At 39.1% G+C, this 25,404-nt stretch overlaps 1 protein-coding gene across 3 annotated transcripts in view; it reads left to right on the top strand.

Annotated features, from left to right (window-relative positions):
• The window catches only part of NNT (nicotinamide nucleotide transhydrogenase), a 46,950-nt gene that overhangs the window by 6,511 nt on the left and 15,035 nt on the right, over positions 1-25,404 (top strand). For all 3 annotated transcript variants that reach the window (XM_037374227.1, XM_037374229.1, XM_037374228.1), the window contains exons 3-18: positions 1,318-1,547; positions 3,244-3,461; positions 4,860-4,947; positions 5,638-5,726; positions 7,335-7,522; positions 8,225-8,358; positions 10,066-10,257; positions 11,342-11,495; positions 12,393-12,554; positions 14,208-14,318; positions 15,083-15,228; positions 16,177-16,372; positions 16,632-16,865; positions 18,192-18,352; positions 19,086-19,265; positions 24,175-24,334. In XM_037374227.1, the coding sequence (XP_037230124.1) occupies positions 1,318-1,547; positions 3,244-3,461; positions 4,860-4,947; positions 5,638-5,726; positions 7,335-7,522; positions 8,225-8,358; positions 10,066-10,257; positions 11,342-11,495; positions 12,393-12,554; positions 14,208-14,318; positions 15,083-15,228; positions 16,177-16,372; positions 16,632-16,865; positions 18,192-18,352; positions 19,086-19,265; positions 24,175-24,334 (2,643 nt within the window). The remainder of the gene's footprint in view (positions 1-1,317; positions 1,548-3,243; positions 3,462-4,859; positions 4,948-5,637; positions 5,727-7,334; positions 7,523-8,224; positions 8,359-10,065; positions 10,258-11,341; positions 11,496-12,392; positions 12,555-14,207; positions 14,319-15,082; positions 15,229-16,176; positions 16,373-16,631; positions 16,866-18,191; positions 18,353-19,085; positions 19,266-24,174; positions 24,335-25,404) is intronic.

The following is a 25,404-nucleotide window of genomic DNA, read 5'->3' as shown; positions in this document are numbered from 1 at the left end:
CAGTTCAAAGCTCTTACGGTATGGTATGCTTTTGGCTTTGTTTTGCTTGTTTCTGTCTTAACAAACAAAGAGGGGGAAAAAAAAAAGTGAAAAGAAGACCTTCCTGAAATGTGCAACACATTACTAATCTAGTACAATTTTTGTAGGACAATACATAGCGTGGCCAAATTAAAAGCAGATTTGTAATTTAAAACAAGCCTTTCATCCCCCTTCTATTTTGCTTGGGTGTGTTTTTTTGTTTTTTTTGTTGCTTAATCCTTCATATGAGTGACTGTTTAGGCTGCTCAAGTTATATTTCATTAATATGTAGTAAGTGTCTTGTGCAGGAATGTCACAATCCAGGTTTAAGTATTTGATAGATACCGGTGAAAGCTGGTGTGGAACCGGGCCTGTATGCTGGACTGCATGCTGTGTATTGTAACTGATATGGTAGTTCGATATATGATTGTTATGCTTGAATCTGTGTATTTATAAATAATATATCTTAAACACTTGATTGGATCTGAGAAGTTTAACTCTCAGATATTAGACTGGATGCCCACAAATTCACATGAACAAAGTTTAATGTCTGTAATTTGAAACCTAAGATAAAACTGATAAATTGCAGCTTCAGCAGTTTCCTGGTGTAGTTTAGCAGAGCTTTGAACAAGTTAAGACAAGGAGATAACATTGAAGAAACTATTTATTGGACTGATATTGCATTATTCTTCAGCTAGTCCTAAATTCACATTTTTCATTTCTGTAGCAACTCTCTTAAGATTACCTTACTGATGTGGTTCTGCCTTTCAATGTACTTTGTGGTATGCAAGTTATGCTTCATTAATAGATTTCTGAGACAACAGTAATTTAATAGACATTAAAACCATGTTCAGTTAAAATGCAGTTCAGCTGTTCAAACTCATTTGCTTATTTATTCACAATAAAGTTGAAGTAACTAGAGAGGCATTAAAATTCTTTTTTGGGAGCAGTGTGTTATCACCAGAACACTGTGTATTCTATAAATCAGAACACCAATTAGACAGTCAGAAATATATACATGCAGATGGGTATGAACTGCACCAAACAGTTGTTACCCCTTGTGGAGCTGATTGTGCTGACCTGCTGATTCCTGAAAGAACTGGGATCTCTAGGAAGATGCTGTAATTAAGGAAATGTAAACTACACTGCTAGAAAATACTGTTCTGCTTCCTCTTCCCTTAGGAGGGAGAATTGCTGAGTGTGACATGTCTGCATGTGTCTCTACAAACACTGAAGAGTGCCATTAATATCAACTAATCTTCAGTCCAACTAATGCTGTCTTATCTGCCATTCTTACAGGAATTCCATATAAACAGCTGACTGTAGGTGTCCCCAAGGAGATATTTGAGAATGAGAAGAGAGTGGCTCTATCACCAGCTGGAGTTCAAGCCTTGGTTAAACAAGGTTTCAATGTTGTGGTAGAATCTGGTGCTGGAGAAGCTTCTAAATTTTCTGATGACCAGTACAGAGAAGCTGGAGCAAAGATCCAGGGGACCAAAGAAGTCCTGGCTTCTGATTTGATTGTCAAAGTAATTGCTTTATTATATATTTCCCATTACGTTATTTTGGAGAAACATATAGGTCTTTTTTTTTCCAGTAGTCTGCTGAAAGTTCAGTAAGTAAACTCCTTTAATATTTTCCATTTTAAGATCTGTTTCAGTTTTAGTCTGTTGTTTTTTTTTAATAGCTCAGATGGGCACCTACAGTAATGAACTAGTAAATGGCAACGCTGAAAAAAATTGAGGGTAATTTCTTATGAAGGTTTCAGCTGCTTACTGTGGCTTAACACCAGCTGGCAACTAAGCACCACACAGCCACTTGCTCACTTCCCCCTGGTGCGATGGGGAAGAGGATGGGAAGGGTAAAAGTGAGAAAACTCATGGGCTGAGGTAAAGACAGTTCAATAGGAAAAGCAAAAGCTATGCACACAGGCAAAACAACACAATGAATTCATTCACCACTTCCCATCAGCAGGCAGGTGTTCAGCCATCCCCAGGAAAGCAGTACCTCTCCGTCACGTGTAGCAGTTACTTGGGAAGACAAATACCATCACTCCGCGCATCCCCCTTTTCCTTCTTCCTCCAGCTTTATATGCTGAGCATGATGTTCTGTGGTATGGAATATCCCTTTGGTCAGTTGAGGTCAGCTGTCCTGGCTCTCCTCCCTCTCAGCTTCTTGTGCACATGCTCACTGGCAGAGCATGTGAAACAGAAAAGTCCTTGACTTAAGAGTAAGCGCTACTTAGCAACAACTAGATAACAGCGGTGTGTTACCAGTAGTATTCTACTAAATCCAAACCACAGTGCTGTACCAGCCAGTAGGGAAAAAATTCACTCTATCCCAGGCAAAACTTTGAGGAGTTGTTTTCTAGAGCGAGGTAGACTGTTCCAGGCTCTAATGAGATGAGACGCCTGCTCTAAGAAACTGTCACTCCAAAATTCATTAACATACATGCAAGTTACTCTTTAGAAAGAGTGGCTTGGAATTTTGAAGATACAAGTTCCTAGCTTTTCTTAGTCAGACATCCAACAATTCCACAGCAGCAGTGTGTTTCGAAAGTAGTTGTAACTAGTTGATTTATAGCTGATGTGGGAAGGCTGCTAAAAGTGAAGTTGCTTAAGAGGTATTAGGTTGTGCAGAGTCCTGAAGCAAAAAAGAAAAAGCTTAAGCTTGGATGTTTAAGCTTCCTTTAACTGCCCTCTTTGAAGTTATCCTGTCAGGTTTGAACACAGAATTTCTGTGAACTACTTTGTGAACAACGCTTTTAAGTAGGTTTCTTTTTGAAGAAAAGTGAGAAACTTGGAAGAAGTGAAGGCATATCAAGATGAGTATCTGCTGGACTTCATCCTTGAAATTCCCTGCATGTAATGGTGCATTGCAGCCTTATTAATGATTCTTAGCCTGTAAAGCTTAATTGGCTTATCTATTCAGTAATAATTTTGCTTAAAAATGTCAGGTTTTGAAGCAGCTGTCTGTCATAAAAGCCAATAACTGCTCGTTGGGAGCCATGAGATCTTGCTGCCCTGCCACCAAGAGGAAATTCTAGTATGTGCACTGCAGTTAAGTGCCATTACTTGGTTCAGTTGTGTAAACAGCCTTTGATACACTTCCTTCCTTCTGTCGTTGGTGGGTGGGAATGGACAGCCTGCAGGCTGGGAGAGAGGAAGTGGAATGTGTTCTGATTTATTGCCTCAGATTAATTTGGAAACTTCTTTCTTTCTTCAGGTGAGGGCTCCTATACATAACTCGACTCTAGGTGTACATGAGGCAGATCTTTTTAAGACAGCGGCTACCCTGGTTAGTTTTATCTACCCAGCACAAAATCCAGACCTCCTGAAAAAACTTGCAGAAAAAAAAACTACTGTGTTGGCTATGGATCAGGTTCCACGGGTCACCATTGCTCAGGGATATGATGCACTTAGCTCCATGGCCAACATTGCCGGGTATGAACCTTACTTCTTGTGATTTTTTGTTTTTTTGTGGGTTTTTTCCCCCCAGCCTGAGTAAGTATAGCTCAATTAAAAGCTGTTAGGTGTATCTAAAGCAATTCTGCATCTCTGTACAGCTGTTTCAAGCAGGATGACACTGTTGGGGGTGCCAAACAAATTTTCTTATGGTCAGCTTTGCAGCAGATGAGAACAAGGCTTTGAAAAAAACTAAACCAAACCAACCAAAACTGAAGACAGTTTTAATTCCTCAGCTGCTTTGTCTAGTGCCTTTTTGATCTGTACTAGATTAGAGCAGGCACAAAGATATCCTTAAGACAGCTTGAACACAGATTGTCTGTAGTTGGGATCTGATGATTTTGGGAGATAATTAACCCAAACTGCTTAGTATGACTGCAGTTGCTATGGCAGTTATGAACAGACCAAATACTCTCAGACATCTTCATGCTTTGCGCCTGGTATTCGCCGTAGCGAATTAAGATGTTGTCATCAAGCTGACTCCTGTTATTAGGTTCTCTGTTCTTTTTTTGGTAATATTTTTGGCTTTGTACTTGGTTGATGTCTGTGAGGTGTAATAAGCATTGGAGAAGGCCACCATATTTTGTGGGCACCAGCAGTGTACATCCATATACATGTTTGGCTACTTCTCTGTGTTTTTATTCTTGGTAATTTTACTAAAATACAGAAAATCATAATTATTTAAAGATATAAAATCTACAAGCTGTATTCCAAATTAGAACTAATTTTATGGCATACGGATCTCTATATGTGCCTGATAAAGATAGGGAAGAGAGTGGAACACGACTGTTGAATGACAACACTGTTAGGAAAAAAATGCAAGAAAATGTGCACTGTTGTTAAGAAAAGGCATAATTACACATTAATCTGCATTTTCAGATAGCTCTACTGATGTCAACTTGGCATCCAGCCACCGATTCTCAGATGGCTACAAAGCAATGGGACAGAAGGGGTGGCAAGGTTAAGCCATATCGTTCTGCAAAATTAGGGTCAGAGTATGTTTTTTGAATGTGTGCTTGCTTGTCTAGGTGAATTTACATAAAATTATTCTGGGTTTTGCAAGTGCTTGTCTTCAAAGACCACAGAGTTAACTTTTGGAAAGTTACCCATTTATTGTTCAGATAAAATTGTATTTGAGAGTGAACAGTTGTGGACATGTAGTATACTGCGATCCAGAAACTGTCTAAAAATGCATTCCATGATTTTTTTTTTAAAAAGGAAGAAATATTAAGAAAGACATACTATTAAACTTGTGCTTAATAGTAAAATATTGAATCTGCATGCTATTGTCAAAAGTTCATCCCTTTGATTGCTGTCATGAATGAAGTTGTACTGAGCCTGGGAAAATACTGATGTGTGTTCATCCTTAATTGACAGTTACAAGGCTGTGGTACTGGCAGCAAATCACTTTGGCCGATTTTTCACGGGTCAGATCACAGCTGCTGGTAAAGTTCCTCCAGCAAAGGTATGTGCAATTAAACAGATACTGTGGCAGAAGAATATTTGGGTTTGAGTACAGCTAACCATTGCTGAAACTGTGTTAAAGGACTTTTCTGCCTTGAGGCTAGTTCTAGAGACTTCAGAAATCCCTGTAGTTATTCCCATACCATTTTTTGTTCACTACCTGTAGTGCCATGTTTTTGGGGGAATCACAGAATAATTTGAGTTTTATTTATGTTTGCTTAGTTTTAAACATCAAACTCTCTCTCTCTCTATATATATATATATATACACACCTTTTTTTTTTTTTTCCAGATGGGGAAAGGCAAGGAGGCAGTTAAGTCAGAGATGGTGGAATTTCTGGTGCATGGAAGGCTGTGATGGAAGGGATTGCTTGATGGGAATTGCAGGTGGATGGGATTGAAGAAAAACTACAGTAGAATTAGGGAAGGAAAAAGAAAGAAGATAAATTAAGGAGAAAACCTGTTCTTACATAAACTGATGAGTTGGCTTTTGGAGTTAGGAGCTTTTAAACTGTTAGATTGATGGGGCAGCTTTACCAAAGTCATTTTGGGTTCTCTATCCTGATGTAACTTATTTAAATGGCTGGTTAATGAGATCTGTCTGCAGTTGTGAAAGCAGTATAATGCCACTGCTCTTCTAACCAGCTGTAGTACTAGTTTATACTCCAAGCATAATAATGGTATCATTCTAGGTCTTGATCATTGGAGGAGGAGTGGCTGGCCTGGCTTCTGCAGGAGCAGCTAAATCGATGGGTGCAGTGGTTCGTGGATTTGATACTAGGTGGGTGTGTAAAAATGGTAATAGCAATCAGAAATAATTTTAAGATGAAATAGTTTATGGCTGTATTACAGTGAAAGCACTTGTACTGCATTGAATCACAATTCCTTTCCTACCATTTTTACTCCATCATTATTCCTCCTTTTTTATACCTCAAAACAACCAAACCTTCCAAAGCATCCTTCTCATTAAATAATTTGAACTATGAGAAATTTAGGGCTTTTATCCAGAAATTCATGTCTCTGTTCTTCTTGGGGACATGGAGAAAATAATAAAGAAATCATCTTTAATGCCCTCATTTATAGCTTGTTTTGATCCAGGTTCCTAGCTACATACTCTCATTCACTTGTACTCTCCTGGTCCCAGAGAGGCCAGCTAGGATCTCTATGGAGTGACACTTCTTTCAGTCTGCTGAAGGAGAGAAAAACATAGAGTTACTTTGTTCATGAAACTCAAGATTCAAGAACAGAAACTGCAGCTGAAGCTGCTTCAAATACTGGTTTCTCAGGTCTCTTCTTTATGTTCAGAAGGATTATTTTGTCCCATAACCATTTTTTAGAGCAATAGACTGGGAAAATTACAGAGCACAAGCATTTTCCTTCTTATAGCTACAGGGTCTGCAAACTTGATTTATTTGTTTTTCTATTATATGGCTTTCTTATATTGAATTTGTATGTGCTTAATACTGTATTTGCATTAAAATTACTTGTATGTTTTTTTGCAGAAGTGGCATCTAGTGCCACTTTGCTATATCTAATATGAAAGAATAAAAATTAATATATCTGCAGTTTTATGATGTGCAATATGAAAAAAACATTTGCTCTGGTTTGCTAGAAAATCTGCATATGCCTTAAAACAAACTGGAAACAGTGTATTTTTTATAAAAGTATGATCAAAATCTGTCTAAACTTCCCAGATTTTTTTCAATTCCCTTCTTAAGCATCCTATATACTTCTGTCTTGGTGTGCAAGAATTTGTTAAATCCTCTGCATGTTGCAAATGTTCACCCAGCACTGAAATTTAGTCTCATAATTTACTGTGATGCCACATGATGCAGACTAAATTACAGATTTACAGGATAACCGTAAAAAAAGAAAAAAAAAAAAAAAAAAAAAAAAAGAAAAAACCCAAACTCCAGAACAGCGTCACCTGCCTGCACCCCCCAACCAGTTCTCCCTGTTCAAGTGAGACTGACTCCTATTCCCATTTCACAGATTAAATCAGGGCCACAGGCTGTGTGTTTATCACCCATCTTAGACATCGGAGTTTGGGCTGTAGATTTACCTGGTCATGACAAGAGAAAATGTGAGCAGACAGTTAACAGTTAAAGTTCCTAGGTTTGAGACTTTTCTTGGAGCAACTCTCCTGATCATACAGGAAACAGTAAGCTATGTTCATTCCTCATCCAAGTATCTTTATTAGGACATAAATAGTGATGCAATTACTTTTTTCACTAAATACACAAAGTTAAGGACTTTAGTTATGGTCTCCTTAATCCTAAAATAAGTTTTAGATCTCTTGTCTGAAGACTTGCTACTAAAAATACCAGAAAAGCCATGGTGGATTTTTAAAGTAGTGGTTGTTTTCTGTCCTGCAATTTTCTTTTCCTAGAGCTGCAGCTCTAGAACAGTTCAAGTCTCTTGGTGCTGAGCCTTTGGAGGTAGACTTAAAGGAATCTGGAGAGGGAGAAGGTGGTTACGCTAAAGAAATGTCCAAAGAATTTATTGAAGCTGAAATGAAACTGTTCGCCAAGCAGTGCCAAGATGTTGATATTATTATTACTACAGCGCTTATTCCAGGTATGTTTTATGTGCAAGATGCTAATTTACATTTATTTTGTGTAAGTTGGCATGTTTTGGAAGTGCATATGCAGTGAAAACAGAGGTGGTAACGAATTAGGTCTGTGTGAGCATGTATCTTTTTCTCTTTCCTGATAAATGCCTGTTTTTAAAGTGTGCGCCTTTTTCTAAAACTTGGTTTTTCACAAATTAAGTCTTTGACTCAGTATCATCATGTTTTCTTATTAAACAAGGACTAGATAGTAATAAAGTAAGAATATATAATTCTCTTGCATATTTATTGCATCATTGCTACTTTGCTATCCAGTTTGTGTGGTGAAACAGGACTGTCTCTTGTAAATAACTTACGATGTGGGGTTCTGTTTTTTTGGGAGGGTTTGGTTTTTGGTTTTTTTGATTATGACTTGAATTGTAAGATTGGATGTTGTCAGTTTACTGAGGACAAAATTGGACTTGTCAGCACCTTTAGTAGACTGCCCATACTTTTTTTTATACACCTGGGAGCAAGATGTTCTAACATATCCTCTCTGCCTGTATAAACACACCTTCTGTGACACTTCAACCCAGGTACCAATGACTTGAAAATTTGGCTTAGAGAAATACGGTTTAGAGAGAGAGAGAGAAGGGAAGAACTCATCTCCTGAGCAATATGGATGAAATGGTATTATTTTGTGTTTAACTTACTATGCCTTGTCTTGTCAGGCAAAAAAGCGCCTGTCTTGTTTAAGAAAGACATGATTGAATCAATGAAGGAAGGTTCAGTTGTTGTGGATTTAGCTGCAGAAGCAGGGGGAAACATTGAAACTACAAAGCCCGGAGAATTGTATGTTCATAAGGTGAGCATTTTAATTGCAGATTATTCTCAAGTTTGCATGAATTCATGTTGTGTTTTTTAAACTGTATGCTGAAAATAAGTAGCCGATTTTGCTCTTTGGGTTTAAGTAATCCTTTAGATTTATATTTGATTGCTAGTCATCTCTGTACCATTTTGATGATTTTTAAAGAAACAAATACCTTTGTATAGCTTTAATTTGGTTGTTAAGTGTGGAATTCTTACTGCTCAGACTTCCAAGTCCACTGATGTATTTCTGCTGAGTTGAGGGTGTAGTTTGATGTCTTTTGTCTTGATCTACCTGAAGAGACAGCAGTAGGAATAGCTTCATTGACTTATCTCATCACCTCCCACAACTGGAGGTTAACAGTCCCTGTCATAGGTAAGCTATGTCAGTGTTTACTTCGGTGCAAAGTCTCTGGCTTAGCACGGTATAATTTCAGCTTCAGGAGAGTGATGATATCTTAGTATGTCTTTAGGCTTGCCAGCATGAGGGTGTCTGCTCTAAAGTATCCAAACCACTTGTAACCCAAACTAGGATTAGCATGAATTGGTTTATTAAAATACACAGTTTTGCTCTAGATGAAGCTAACTGCTTTGGTTTTGCTCCCGTGTTCGTGACTCAGTTAAGAACTTGTTTTTCTGCTTTTTGGGTTTTATTTTTACTACTTGGGACAAATCTTCTAGCAAATAGAAATCTGGGTGATGAGATTTAAAGTAAGCTGTTATTTGGTAATGTAAGGACATAATGCTGTTATTGGGGAAGCCTGTAGCACATATTGATGCCATGATTGTCATTAATATAAGCAGGGCTGTGTGTGTATGTATGATGAGTCACGCATTGTATTTGGCTTTGTGGTTTTCTAGGGCTTTTGATTTCATTGCTTAAAAACTGAAATCAGAGTATGCAAAACAGAAATAAGTAGATGCTTGCATAAAGAATTTATATAGAGCACTTAGATGAACATTACCCCTGGATATAGTGTACTGGCACAGAGCTGTGGGCAAAACTATCAGCAGTGTGCTGGAGTATTGCATTAAGAAACCAGAATTCCTGGAAGCGTGTGTGGATCTTACCTGTAAGTTGTTGGAGCAGTATTCTAATACAGCTTGCTTGAACAGGAAGAGTGTATGCCAACCTCAGCTTTCCATACATTCCAAAAGCCTTGATAGCTAGTTATAGTCACATATATTCTTAAAACAGTTTGGATATATTGTGTTACATATTTACGTAAATGTGAACAGGGGCATATTACTTGCACGGCTAGCTAGCTCTGAGGAAGCTCCCTTTGCTCTGTCATACAGAAGGTTACATCCAGTGCACACCCTCCAGAAGGACTGGGAAGATGCCAAGGATTGGGCAGAATAATCTGTTACCTGGTTGCTTTAAGAATCTAGGTTCTGATAGAATGGTAGGATTTGGAGAGGACAAGCTCTTGCACCAATAAATCTTTCTTGTTGAGTAGGCTTATTGCTAATATCATTTAAGGTGTTGAGTTTGATCATGTTGGATTCTGTAACTGTTGTGAGTAATATGCCCCCTATATAATAATATTAGAGCTGCAGATAATAGTTTTAGCTGGGGTTAAAAACAGAAATCTAAGTGAAACAGTTTGCATATATATTTCCAGAAGGATATGTTGGAAGAGATGCGGCTTCTTCAGAGATTGTGCTAATCCTTAATATTTGATTTTATTTTTTTTTTTTTCAGGGTGTTACACACATTGGCTACACAGACCTGCCTAGCAGAATGGCTACTCAGGCCAGTTCTCTGTATTCCAACAATATTACCAAACTCCTAAAGGCTATTAGTCCTGACAAAGAGAATTTCTATTTTGATCCGAAAGATGAATTTGATTATGGGACTCTGGATCATGTTATTAGAGGAACTGTAGTAATGAAGGTAAGTCAGTAAATATTATCTTCCTAATCTGTTGTCTCTTTAAAATGCATTCAAAGATACTGCATACAAATAGACTTCAGATGTGATTTGATGGACAAGTGTGGGCAGGCATGTGTGTTCATACTCAGCTCAATATTCCTCTGTCTGTTCTTGTGAAGGGAAGCCTCTTTGCTTTTGTTATCTTGTCGTGGTTAAACAAATACCTAATGTCTACTATTGAAAAATACAAAAAATATTAAATCTGCATGTTGTATTCATGTGATGAAAGCATAGTTATTTAGAACATGTTTGAAACATTACTACAGGACAAGAAAAAGTCTTCCTTTTTTTAAAAAAAAATACATGTTTCTTTTCTTAGAAGATTAAGTTCAGAAAAAAATGGTGGAATTAGATTTTGCAGGATACTTTTTATCTAAGCTTTTCTAGGAAATAACAGAACACAAACTTAGGGCATGGGCCAGTGCAGGCTCTCCATCTGCAACTGTTAGGAAATAATAACTTGCAGTTTAGTTAAGAGGTATTAATTTCTGTTGAGTTTCGCTTCATAATGTTGTCAACATTTTGTAGCGCTCATCATGTCTGCTCTGGAGAAGGCTTGTATGGATTTCAGCTCTCCTAGCTGAAGTGGTGTGTACAGCTCAGGTCTGACAGCTCCACCAGTTATTCTTCCAGAGGCTTGAAGAACAGCAAGCAATGTGAGACCTACCCTGACGCCTAGCTGAGGTCTGGTCAGTCTGTAGCAGACTGCAGTTTCAGAGACCCTGTTTTATTTTGCATAAATGTTTTCCATTTAAGGAGCTTCACCTCTTTGTTTTGGTTTCTACTTTCAAGCCTTATGCTGCATTTCTACCAGGTGCTCTTGGACACTGATATTAAATCTTGTCTGGAAAATGTGTGAACTGGTATGGTTAACTTGATCAAGCTGTACTGATCATCCAGCCTTGCAAACTTCTGCAGATGCAGAAAAGGAAAATGTTCCTGTACAATGTTAAGACTTACCTGAGTTGCAAGGTTAAGAAGAGTAGGCTTCTCTAGCTGTAAAACATCTGCCATGTCAGGGATAACTGTAAATATCTCTTGTCAGGATGGCAAGGTGATTTTCCCAGCACCTCCACCAAATAACATTCCTCAAGGAGCCCCGGTGAAGCAGAAGACAGTAGCAGAGCTGGAAGCGGAAAAAGCAGCTACTATTACACCTTTTAGAAAAACTATGACTAGTGCATCTGTATACACAGCAGGTAGGCAACTTCCAGAGCTGGAGAATCAGTGTAGAGTGCTCTTCATTTGCTTAGTACTTTTTAAGTGATTCCTCATCTTACTCATTCAATTTAATAACTATTTGGGGGAGCAGTTGATTGGCTTGTGTATCCTCATGCAAAATCAGTGTAGTGTAGTAATTGCTTCTGAGAGGGGAAAACAAAATTTTAGAAATTTAACCAAAAGTATTAACATTACAAACAGTGCTGACTCATGTCTTGTGTATGTGTTTGGCTTTATTTAAATATCAGTAAAATACTTAAGCTTCTGAAGGACTGCTGCTAGGGACTGTGTCCATACTTCGCAGCAGAATCAATTCAATGCCATTACTTTCTTCAAACTTGAATATACTGTATGGGACTTACATGTCCACAGTCTACTGAAGTAGTGAGACGAGGACATTTGTCTTCACAAATAAATATTGGCTCTTCTTGTTAATTGGTATTCTGTGTGCATCAGAATTTCTGCATGAGGTAATTAAAGAATTCAGTGCTCTTAATTTTAATCTCTGTTCTTTGTAAGCACATTTCAAGTCTTCCAAGTAGTGTCTCAACATGGTTGTGATTCGGCTACGTGTTTGCTGTAGAACGATAGAGGAGGATTCAGTATTGGTGCAGAAACCTTAACTTTCCTGGTTTGTGTTCATGTGTAACAAAGATGTGTGTATTATATCTAGGGTTTTATTTTCTACTGTCAATGAAACACTAGCACCAAAAGAGCCTGGTAGTTGACAAAGATGATCCAGCTGATCTTGCAACAAGTCCATACATAAAACTCGTTTTTACTTTTAGCTCAATAATGGACTCCTGTTGTATAGAGTTTAAATGTAAGAAACCATTGAAAAGTTACAGAAATGTTTTGCTGTGCTTTTCTTCTAGGTTTAGCTGGCATGTTAGGACTGGGCATGGTAGCACCTAATAATGCTTTCACACAAATGGTGACGACATTTGGCCTAGCTGGAATAGTGGGGTACCATACAGTATGGGGTGTGACTCCTGCACTTCACTCTCCACTTATGTCAGTAACTAATGCTATCTCAGGTAAGTAGCTGTCACACAACTGCTTATTTTCTGTTTCAAGTAGGCACAGCTCCTTTTACTTGCATTTCAGACAGTAGTCTGCTGATAATGCCTTTTAAAATGCCAGACTTTGCATGTTCTGAATTTACTTTCATAAATGTCAAGGACACCTCAAACACACTCCTTGTGAGAGTGTGGATTTTCAAAAGGAGGGAGAATGTGATGCTGTATGTTTTTAATTTTTATAAGTAATTTTTCACTCTTAACATACTTGCCTTAAAGCTTGTTTTGCTTGGACTGCTCTGGTCTCTCCTTTCATAGAAGACATTTTCTTTCCCACCTCTCCAAAATGTTGCCCTGAAAGTAACTTCCTTTTTATATTTTCTATGTTCTTTCTCTCCTCAAGCTGTGTGTTTGGAGAGAGGGGGAAAAAGAAGAAATTCCTAAACAACCTCTAAGATTCATAACTATAAATATGTAAGATTTTATAGATGTGGGTGTATATGTAGAATTGTAGAATCATTTAGGTTGGAAAAGACCTTTAAGATGAAGTCCAACCCTTAACCCTAGACTGCCAAGTCCACTGATAAACCATGTCCCTAAGCACCACATCTACATGTTTTTTAAACACCTCCAGGGATGGTGATTCCACCACCTCCGTGGGCAGCCTGTCCCAATGCTTGACCAACCTTTCAGTGAAGAAATTTTTCCTAATACCCAATCTAAGCCTCCCCTGGTATAACTTGAGGCTGTTTCCTCCTGTGTTGTTGCTTGTTATCTGGGAGAAGAGACCAAGCCCCAGATGCCCACAGCCTCCTGTCAGGCAGTTGTAGAGAGCGACAAGGTCCCCCTGAGCCGCCGCCTCTCCAGACTGACCCCCCCAGTTCCCCCAGCCGCTCCCCACCAGCCTTGTGCCCCAGCCCAGGCACCAGCCCCCTGCCCGTCTCTGGACACGCTGCAGCCCCTCTGCGTCCCCCTGGCAGTGAGGGGCCCAACCTGAACACAGGAGTCGAGGGGCGGCCTCGCCAGTGCCCAGTGCAGGGGGACAGCACTGCCCTGGCCCTGCTGGCCACGCTGTTCCCGGCACCAGCCAGGGTGCTGCTGGCCTCCTTGGCCACCTGGGCACACGGGGGGCTCATGCCCAGCCGGCTGCCGACCAGCCCCCCCAGGCCCTTTCCCCCCAGGCAGTTCCCAGCCCCCTGCCCCCAGCCCGCAGCGCTGCGGGGGCTGGTGTGACCCACGGGCAGGACCCGGCACTCAGCCTGGTTGAACCTCACACAACTGGCCTGGGCCCATCGCTCCAGCCTGCCCAGACGCCCCTGCAGAGCCTCCTGCCCTCCCGCAGATCAACACTCCCCCCAGCTGGGGGTCACCTGTGAACTCACTGAGGGGACACTTTATGTATGTGACAGGTCACAAGTCTGATCTACTTTGACTATTTAAAGCAAAGTGACTCTGCTTGAGACACTGTGCTTCAAAACTGTATTTGTATACTAATTTTTTGGAACATGTTTGTATTGATGAAAAAGACCATGGCAGTCTTTGTTTAAACAGTAATGTGTAGAGTAGTGGTCTAAATTTGGGTCAGTGGGTACCTGTTTGCTGAAAGGAAACTTGATGCAGGTATTAGAGCTTTTTAAGGTTCAGTGACACTTTTTTTTCTCTTTTAAATAGGGCTAACTGCAGTTGGTGGGCTGGTATTGATGGGTGGAACCTATCTCCCTGCAAACACTCCTGAAACTCTAGCAGTGCTTTCTGCCTTTATCTCTTCAGTTAATATTGCAGGTATGAATGTAAGTTTTCTCCTGAGGGTAACTTTAAGGCACTTGTGTAATTCTTTTATTTCTTCTAGCTCATGTATTGTATAGATGCCAGAAATACTATTCAGGGAGTAGGATCTGAGAGCATACATCAATAAAGAACCCTCACCAAAATTTTCATAGTAGTTATTGCATCCAGTTTGTACACCCTGTGGTGTAACTTTTTTTTAGGGAAATATTTAAATGTGAATTTTTCTTCTGTGCTATCCTTTAGATGATGATAATTTGAAATACCTTTTCCTGTATATCCCAAGATGGTACTGTACTTGTCCTCATATTTCTTTTCCTACTTGAAAAATATACTAGTGGCAAAAACCAAAATTCTGCTTGCTTAAGCTTCAGAAGTCCCAGCTTCATGAATAAAAAAGATAAGAAAATGAGCCATGTGACTTGTAAATACTGTTTTTTGTTGGAGTAGATAGGGAAATGGACACAGTCATAATCTAAGCTGTATCCTACAATAGAGTATGAAGCCAGAGCAAGTCTTCAGGCTTTCCAACTTCTCCTTTTATGAATTTCTTCCAGAGGTTAAAAAAGACAACAGGATCTCACCCTGATTACACCTTTGTTTCCTGGCAGTTTTCCAGCTTCCTAGCTTTTCAGAGGCTTTATTGGTGTCATTTGCTAACTTTGTGTGATAATATGGTTGAAACAAAGATTTCTGTAATACGTTGGCATATACTTAGTTACAGATTTTAGTTTTGAAAAGTGTTCCCTTGCTTTGGCCAGGTGGGTTTCTCGTTACGCAGAGAATGCTGGATATGTTCAAACGTCCCACAGATCCTCCTGAGTACAACTACTTGTACTTACTTCCTGGTGGTGTGTTTGTGGGAGGCTATGCAGCTGCTCTCAGCGGTGGCTATAATATTGAACAGGTAAGATAACTTTGTGGCTTTTAGCCTGCTGTTCACAGCATGGTATGCTTCTTCACTGCCATGGTCTCTTCATCAGGTTCATATTCCCGCAAGGGCAATCTGAAATGTTACTAACTTTTAAGCTTTCATCATACCTCAGATGCTGAATCTGCAAACTTTAAAAAGCTTTGGGGTTTTATTTTTCATGTGAAGCAGCAGGTACTTTGTTATTTATTGGATAGTTTTCCCTCAATTACAGCTTAAATATTAGAGTAGCTACAGAAATCAGTCTTTGGTTTAATTTTTTTTGAAATTCACCTTGGAGTGACAGTTAAAGTAGGTATGACATCTGGGTGGGATGAAATTTCAGCACACAGGGATAGACAGGGATTGTATCTATAGAACCTTTTACAGTACATTTTTCTTTGCATTTGTTTTAATGGTGAGTAAAATCAGTATTTATTACCTTCTGTGTTTGGGAAAAGTGATCCAAGCATACCTTTATGCCAGGGGTTTGTAATATATTAGTTTTTCCAGTTATCTAGACAGGTACAGTTCATTTCATTTGTCTGTTTATACTTTCTGAAAACAGTTCATATATGCCATAAGTAAATCCTGAAACTGTTCCTATAATGAACAGGACTGTTTAGCTTTGGGCTTGTACTAAAGGAAAACTTGCTTCTGAACTGATGATGAAAATTGGCTTGACTCAAGTTTAGCATTCACAGTGCAGATAAACCAAGGTCATAAAGTGGGGAGAAAGTTTTGAGAGATACCACATTTTATTTGACCAATATCACATCCCGTAGAACAGTTTCTAACAATCAAGAGTTTTGACTTAAGAATTGTGACTTATACATATTCTGGAGAAATCAGCCCTTTTGTGTAATAATCACAAAGATTTTTATAATGATTATGCAATTTGTCTCTATTTCATGTATGCATTTTGATGTTTTTCTTACTTTAAAGATTATGTATCTGGGCTCAGGCTTATGCTGTGTTGGTGCCCTGGCTGGTTTGTCCACCCAAGGAACAGCTCGTCTTGGAAATGCTTTGGGTATGATTGGTGTTGCAGGAGGTTTAGCAGCAACTCTTGGAGGCCTTAAACCTTCACCTGAATTGTTGGCGCAGATGTCGGGTGCAATGGCACTTGGTGGTACCATAGGTATGTGTATGATACTATAATAATACATGCTCTGTACATGCATTTATGCAAGTTGTATATACACAAAATACTGCATAAAAATAATGTGTAGCTCACAGGTGAATTGACTAACTTGCATTTATGGAAGTTCCAATTTTTCCATTGCAACAGGCATGTGCATGCATGTATTCATTGCACACTGAACTGTCCCTGATACGTTAATTTCTAGCTGTACAGATTGGTTGTGTTTTGTAAGACTTCCCTTCTCAACTCTCAATAGGTTTGACGATTGCTAAACGCATCCAGATTACAGATCTGCCTCAGCTAGTGGCTGCTTTCCATAGTTTGGTTGGTTTGGCTGCTGTGCTCACCTGCGTAGCAGAATACATGATTGAATATCCTCACTTTGCTACTGATCCAGCTGCAAACCTCACCAAGGTTGTGGCGTATCTTGGCACGTACATTGGTGGAGTGACTTTCAGTGGCTCTCTTGTTGCCTATGGAAAACTTCAAGGTGAGACCTTCCATTTGGAATAAAGTATTTGTTAAAGGGCATTCCCTGCTCCCCTGCCCAGGGTTTAGCTCTGCCTTTAGACTGCTGTGTAATTGGAAAGAAGTCTTGTATTTTGCATCGGGTAGAAGTTTATATGTTTAATTGTTATGAGTGTACTTTTTTTATTAATTGTATTTAACTTATATACAGCTTTAGCTATGAAAAGTTTTTCTCCAGTGCCTGAGCATACTACTGCTGTTAATTACCAACTCTTGTAACCTTACCTCCATTCATCTTGTCCAGAAATGTGTTGCTTTAGTGTTGTTAAGACACTGCCTGTCACTGTTTCTCTAATTAATTTCATTGAACTTTTATGATCACAACTTCAGATTCCTGAGCAGACATTTTAATTGAAAATCTGGTATTGCTGCACTTAGCACCACTTATATTTATGGGATGTTGTTCTTAGCATAGAAGGCTGCATTTAGTTAGGTAGGTTGCAGTATCAGTTCAGACTGCCTCACTTTAAACGACTCAAGTTCACTGTCTTTTTACCCACAACGCAAACTCCATCAAACTCCATGCTTCATACCTCTTACTGTTTTAGTAAATATGCCTTCTAAATTAAATACTCACTAATTCCTGATTCTTAAGCACCTGAAGGTTTCTTTATCACATTTATTTTTGGTTTTGTAAGCACACAGCTTTTGAGAGACTGAGATAATACCATAATAAGAAGTTCCAGCTTAGAGCTTTTTTTACTACTAATCTTGTTACTAGCTTTGCAATAGTTCGTTTGGGAGACGTCTGTTTGCTTTCTTCAGTGTTTATGAGACCAGCCATTGAGGGAGAAAGCATGACACGGATGGAAAGCTGTCTTCTCTAATAATCTTTTGAAGGATTTGTCAGTAGTATGTATTTCAGATGTATTTCTTCTAAGTAATTACTCATTACTGAGATAATACTGTACTGAGAAGCTCTGGATAAAGGCTTCCTGTTACAGAGTGTCAGACACAACGCGCAAAGACTTGAGGCTAGAATGAGAGTACATTTTTAAAAAGGCTTTTCAAGAGAAGAGTTTTTTTGGTTTTTCTGAAGCACTTCAGTGAGATTAGGAAGTAAGACAAGTTTAAACAGGAGTATTTGAGAACCTAGAGGAAGTTTGAATGTGTTGCAATACTCAGTCGGCACAATGTCTCAGCTTCAGCTAGCTTGTTTTTTCTTCAGCCCCTCCCTTTTTCTTATTTTTTGATTCTTCTTTTGCTGAAGTATTCTGTCTTCTCTGAAGGTGAGAGACAGGCCCTCCTGCATATATCTGTCAGTCTCTGAATATGGATTTGATTGCAGGTATCCTGAATTCTGCACCACTGCTGCTGCCTGGTCGACATGCATTGAATGCAGGATTGTTGGCTGCCAGTGCTGTTGGAATGGTTCCGTACATGATGGATCCTAGTTATACTACGGGAATTACTTGCTTAGGTTCTGTGTCGGCTCTCTCAGCTATAATGGTAAGTTGGGGAATTGCAGGAGGTGAAACAAGTTAAATAATCATTTTGTTGTTCAGCTTTGCAAGTTTCCTGGTTATGATTATATTTTACCATCCCGAGTCACAGTTGCCACAGGTGCCCATATGCTAACTTTCAGTAGCAAGTAGCCACTGACTCTCTGTAAGCCAGAACTGTTGCTGAAAACAGGTATGTATGTATATAATTACTTTTTGCAGCTATGTCTTAATGGAGCCTTTTATATGACAAACTGATATTTTAAAAGACTTTTTGTAAAGTTTACCCTTAAAATACTCAAAAGAGCAGTGGATCTACAGGTTATGATAATAACTTAGTAAGACTATCCCCAGGTGTAACTTTTTCTGTTCACTCACACCAGCTCTTGCAAAATTTGTGCTGAATGTTACCATTGTGTAAACTGAGTCTTGCAAAGACTGCTCTGTTGTGAATCCTTTAAGGGTATGAACAGTCCCGTGGAGCTGGTAGGATATTTTGTGAGTAAAAATATGTGGCTAAACACAAGACTAAGACAGTGGAGTGCCTTGCTGTCTCCTCTCAAAAGCCAGAACCACTGACTCCTATCTCAGGCCACAGCTTCATGCCTCCTACGTTGAAAATACCTTAATACATTATTAAGTACCTTGGTGTTTGTTTTTCAGTGCTGGACGCAGACAGTCTTCTCTGCATGTTCTCCCTGGTCATAGCTTATACTGAAGTATTTTCTTTCCTTTTCCAGGGTGTCACTTTAACAGCAGCTATCGGAGGTGCTGACATGCCTGTAGTTATTACTGTCCTGAACAGTTATTCTGGATGGGCTTTGTGTGCTGAGGGCTTCCTACTGAACAACAACTTGCTGACCATTGTTGGTGCACTTATTGGCTCCTCTGGGGCTATCCTCTCTTACATCATGTGTGTGGTAAGAAGTCAGAAGAAACTGTGCTTGTTCTTGAAGTAAAGAACCTTATTCAGCATGTTTGTTAGGAACATAAGCAATCAGAAGACCAAACTGGTAGGTGTTTACAGAGTAGAAAATTCTTGATTGAAACTGTTGGACTGGATGTTGGTCATCTCTCTTTGTTTTGGAGAGATAGGTACCTCAAAACTGAGGAAAACTTTTGCATTGACTTGGACATTGAAGATTTCAGTCTGAACTGAAATATTTATGATTACATGTGCTCGGTCGTTTTGGTTTTTTTAGCCTATCACTCCACAGTGTTGTTAAAGTATCTCCTGCTGATAAATTTTAAATTTAGCTTAAATTTAAGTAGTGCGTTCCTTTAAAAAATTATTAGTTAAATTAGAGAATAATTTAAAATTTGGATTTTGGAGTGTAAGAAAGTGTGCTACTTTCTTCAGAGCTGTTACTTTGAAGTACCACGTGGTGGCAGCAGTTTTGCATTAATGTATTGCTGATGCCAATGTTTGTGTCAGAGCAAACCTTAGCTTCAACTTTGTGCATAAGTCATACTATATTACTAGTAATGGTCTCCTTTTCTCCAAAACAATTGTTTGGAAGTGTCGTGTTTTCCTCTGGCTCTCTCCTTTTTGTTTTCAAAGGTGGATGGGTAATGACTTTAAAGAAAACTGTCCACAGTGCAGCAGCTGCCAATGTCCCGATTTTCTGTAATGCAGTTCTGTTTCACTTATGCTCTTGTGTTCTTGTATGGCCATTGTCACTGTTCCTGTCATGATGTTTTGCTATGGTCAGTCCTAGCTGTCTTCTTTTATTGTGTCTCTGCTGATAAATAGTGGTGTTACCATGTATCACAGTCCACTCAGTGGACCCATGATGGTTCGTTAACCATGATCTCGAAGTGCAAAAAATCAAGGCGACCATGCCAAGGGGTTATGCTTCAATCAAACAGCACAATTTTATTGTTTGCCCGTAAAGCGGAGTGCAATAGAAAGACAAAAAGTGAATAAAAGGAAAAGTAAAAAGAAAAGGAAAGAGGATTGTAGCTACCACCACGGGTCCAAGGCGTCCTGTGGTCCCAGGTCCAGGCAGCGTCCCGCCGGTCCTTCCGATTGTCGTGATCCCTGGTGGGGAAGATCTCCAGAGTTCAGTTGCTAAGAAGGCATCTTTTTATGCTAAGCAACACACCTTGCTCCTCCTCTGGTCCATGGACTTCTGCCAGTCTCCGCCCTCTCGAGCCAGGTTAGCTTGCCCCAGAAGTGGGTAGCTTCAGACCAGGAGGCATGTTCTCGTATTGTTTTCTGGTTCGTTGTTATGAGCACAGTTGTGATCCATCTTCTGGACAGCTGTTATGCAGCCTTATTCAATCCCAGGTGGCAGGGAATGGCATAGTACTCCTCGTACCGTTCAGTTCTCCTTCCCAGGGTGTTCAGTCCCAGGTTGCAGGGAACGGCATCGTACTCCTCGTACCGTGCAGTTCTCTTTCCCAGGGTCTTTGTGTCTTGGTGTCCATGAGGACCACATTCCATCTCCAGGTCTCTGTTGGCAATGTTGAGACAATATTGTTCTCTTTAGACCGACTCTTACACCATGTTAGGAATGTTTAGTATGATTAATTCTTATGTCTCTTGAGGAACAATTGCAGTAAACCTTAAAAAGTATTTTTGAGCAGCTTTGTGAAGGTGAGTTCAAATGAACAATCCTAGGTATGAATTTTAAAGAGTCTTGTTCTTTCTTGAACATTTTGTGTATCCTTATCAAAAGGAAATCAGATTGTGGCTCGTGGGACTTCTTTTTAGATGTAAGTGTATATACATGTGTATTTGTATACAGTCAGTGATTTAGTCCATGTCATAGAAAGATTATGCTTATGAGCAACACGGGCATGAAAAGTATGTTGTTTAAAGATCAAATTCTTGTAAGTCTTGTGAAAATACAATCTGTTGGGTATGGACTTAGCAGTAGGCATTGTCATTCTATACCTTCATTTTAATTTTACTGTCCTGTTCCTTTTTTTTTGTTTATTTACTGGTAGCTTCTCTCAGCACTTGTAAGAGTTTTGAGGTATTTACATCTGTTGGTTGGAGGAATCTAGGTAAATAGGAAGCCTGGGGAAGTAATTGTTGAAATAGTATGCAGTGACAGAGTGGCTTTCCTCTGTGTTTCTCAAACTTCAGAAAGTTTAGCTTTTGAGGTAGTAATCTAGAAATACTGTGCTGTGTTACATAAGCTTAGACAATTACAATTGATCAGCCATTAAAATTAAAATTACTTTGTATGGTTGCTGCACAATAAGCAGAATAACTTGTTTCTAGCCCAGCGTTTTTCTTTTTTGCTTTACTTCCTTTAATGGAAATCATTACTTTTAAAAGCATTGTTATAACCAGGGGATTCACTGTGATAGTATTGAAGCTGCATTTCATGAGAAAAGATGTTCAAGAGTTTCAGTGAACTCTGCTTCAGGCATTTGAAACCTGTGCTAATGAAGTACCAGGTTTCCCCTCCCTCCCACCCCTGTATGACTTCCATCCAAAGCAGTACATTTATTGAAGCTTATCTAGTACAAATGGGAAGGTGTTTGTGGAAACATCTTAATGGTTGAAACCTCCTTTTTACAACATTTCCAGTTACTTGTTGTCATAAAAGTGCAGCTTAATCATCCAAAGCCTATCCAGATAATCTCTTAAAAGTTTAAGTTTATAAAATTGGATAGTGTGTATTCAGATAGCCACTTTGGTTTTGCACTCTTACCTACTTGATTTTCCATCCATCCCTTTTACACCTACTAGTAGGGTGAGTTAAGGGCAAATAAATGAACTTCAAATCAAAAAAGCAAAGGCATGTACTGTTCACTCATCCTGTGAATTGTGACATTTGAAACACTAGCACAGTGTGTCTTCTTCAGAACACTTGATTGTATTAGCATATCCTTCTCCCATTGTTTTGCAGAGTGAATACTTGTTGATTGCAACTGTAGTGTTAGAATTGGTATGCTTGGGGACGGAGAAACTGCTTCAGGTCAAAGAAGAACCATTAATTGGAGTGATGAAACAGCAAGAGAAGGGACGAGTCTTCTAAATAGTATGCTGGCCCATCACCTATATTAGCTGTGTGGTTTCTGTGGGCACAGTGGAAGGACTTGGGAGTTCTTGGGAGTCAAGAGTTTGGTTTTCCCTGGGCTGTAAGCTCCTGGCCAGTATCACCTGTGTATGCATAGCATAGAGGGCTGTTTGCTGCTGGTTGAATTATTTGTGAATGTACTTTCTTCATGTATGTTTGTGGTGGTAAAGAAGGTGGAAGAGGCTGCAGAAGAGTTTCCACACTGTCTGTGTGCTGAGTAGGTCATAGCTGCATTGGTTAATTGTTGCTTGGTGAGTCTTGGCTCATTTTTAAGCCTTCTGTACCCACCCCCTTTTTTTTCCCAGACTTCCCTTCTCTTTCCTTGACTCTTTGGTGCAGACCCAGGCAAGGGTGCTTCGATCTCATGCTTGTTTTGTGTGGGCTCTCAGATTTCTAATAGTTGAACTTTTTTTCCCTTTGGCCTGGTCTTACTGTTCTTTTGGTTTAGTTGTGTGTAGAAAGTGGTTTGCTTCTTGTAAGCTTAGTGCAGTGTCTGAAGAGGGTATTTTTCTGTCTAGGCTATCTTACCTAGATGCTTAACTGTTGTCATACACCAAGTAGTCTGTTTTTCTGTTTGGCAGTTTAGTGTTGTGATACACATCAAAGGCAGTGTATTCTTGGAGGATATGAACTTGGAGGACAGTAGCAAGATGATGGTTCCACTGCCTTTGTGTGTTTTCCTTACAGTATCTGAAACGGTGATGATTTATCAGGAAAAACAAAAGTTCTAGTATCTTTGTTGTGCTTATTTCCTAGATGATGAATTTCACAGAATAGCATATCTTAGGCTGTAGCAAAAAACTTGTGGAGTTGCATGATTTAAAATGTCAGTGAAAAATGGATGCTTGGAAGCATACTTTTGTGTGGGTGTTTCCTCTCACTTGTATGTGTGCCTCTCCAGATCCATTCTTAAAATTTGCTGTGGTTTCTGAGCTAGCACAGCAGATGTATGACACACATGTTTAATTAAAGAAGCAATTTATCCTGTTCCTTTCCTGCTTCTAAAGTTTTGTTTACTGCAATTACAAGTTTTGCCTACTTCCAGATACTGCTTTGGGACCACACTCGCAAGGAGACATGCCAGTGAAAACATTTAGCCAGTGGCTTTTCCTGGCTATGTATCTAACAGAACCAAATTTTCAGGATGTGTTCTCCTCTTAAAGCTCCTAGTTTAAGATCTCTTGTTCCTATTTGGTGCTCAGCCAGTAAGTTAATGGTCCCATTCAGTTCATTACAATTTATTTTGAGTTAGCATTTGGTTAGTTTTATGTGGCTACTTAGCTTTGTTACGTTCTTTCCTGTCTTGGTGCTGTAGGATCATTGCTTCTGTACTACCTGTAAGAGCTGCTGTCATATAGCAGTTCTGTGCTTACATGTTGAATTGTTCAAGAACTTAAGAAAATATCTTGCAGAAATTGTGTGGGTGTGTATATATACGTATGTAAAGCAAAAAATCAGTCATCAATTGTGCATTCTTTTATATCCCTCCCTTTTAAGATATTTGCTGTTTGTGGTGTTTTGTTCTCTCTTGTCTTGGGCCACTGCTGTTATCCTCTGGTTACATGTGTAATGCAGTGTATTAGAAGCTGATGTTTGGCTGTTATGTTGATCTGGGTCTCTGTTTTAAGGACCCTGTTTTAGAGAAGCTCTGGCTTGTAAGCAGGGCAAAACCAGCAGATAAAAACTATTGTCAGGAAGGCTGTAATATTTTCGTAAGTTTTCTGTGTGGTCATTTTCTTTCCTTTATTGTTTTTATTTCATCTTTAGCTGATCAAACCCTCTTGCCTTTCAGGCTATGAACCGTTCCCTTGCAAATGTGATTCTAGGGGGGTATGGCACCACATCAACAGCTGGTGGGAAGCCCATGGAAATTACCGGAACCCACACAGAAATCAATGTGGACAATGCAATTGAAATGATAAAAGAAGCAAATAACATTATTATTACTCCAGGTAAGACACTCTTTGACTTCCTACAGCAAGATGTTTAGATGATGTATTATTAAAAAACCAAAACAACCAACAAACAAAAACCCAAACTAAAAAACTGTAGCCTGACTTGCAGCTGCAGCATCTCAGTATGTCAAATATTGACTGGGTCTGTAGAATCTGTTTTTGTTCCCAGGTCAGTTGTCATTCCTCTGTGTAGACATGTGTATGCCACTTTATTTTTCCTTGTGTATGTCTCTTCAGAATTCATCGTATTTTTTTAGATTTTAAATTCTTCAGCACAAAGGCTGTCTTTTGTAAATTTTATTTACAGTGAATTTTGTGTGCAGCTGTTGTGGTGTGAGTTACCAAGCACTACCACAATACCAGTGGTATCGATACCAAAACACCTGTCTGTTAAGTTACTGAAAGAGAGGATTTTATTTACACTTCTCATCTACTTGCTTGATGCTGCATTGTTTTATTAAAAAAATTTGCCAGAAACCCATGTAAAACTTAGTTAGTTTACCATATATACTGGAAATAAAGTAGAAAAAACCCTAAAAACCAAACCCCTGAGTTTTCTGAAACTGTTACGTTGGCTGTAGGCTCATACGGTTTGATAGCACATTCCCTGTTAAGAGAGGTAAGGTAGGGAATAGCTCGAGACTTGCTTTCCTTCAACTGAATGCTACAGCTATTGTGTTAAATTTAATTTTACTGTTGGAATGAGAAGGTGGCTAAAAACCAAAGTCGTCTTTTATTTTGCTTTAGCTCAAGGGAAAAACATCAGTGAGGTGGAGTTCTAATTTGGGAAGTTACCTTTGTTTCCAACAAAGTTTGCAAACATCTTCAAGGAGTTTTCCTCTTACTGCTGTGGTCAGACCTTGAGGACACCATTAATAATTTATACTTTCCTTTTTCTTCCTGGACATTGTTGCTGTGATGAATTAATTCAGACAGAAAGACTGAAAAGAGTATTTGCTGCTAAAAGTCATATTCAACTACTAGATTTGCATTATGCATAATTTTGTTGAGGATAATGGTGGTGAAGCAACCTGACAGTAGCCTCTTTATCAATTTTTCAGTGTCTG

Source organism: Falco rusticolus, chromosome Z, assembly GCF_015220075.1.
Source record: "Falco rusticolus isolate bFalRus1 chromosome Z, bFalRus1.pri, whole genome shotgun sequence".
NCBI classification, from domain to species: Eukaryota; Metazoa; Chordata; class Aves; order Falconiformes; family Falconidae; genus Falco; species Falco rusticolus.
This window is presented reverse-complemented; position numbering and strand designations above follow the sequence as displayed.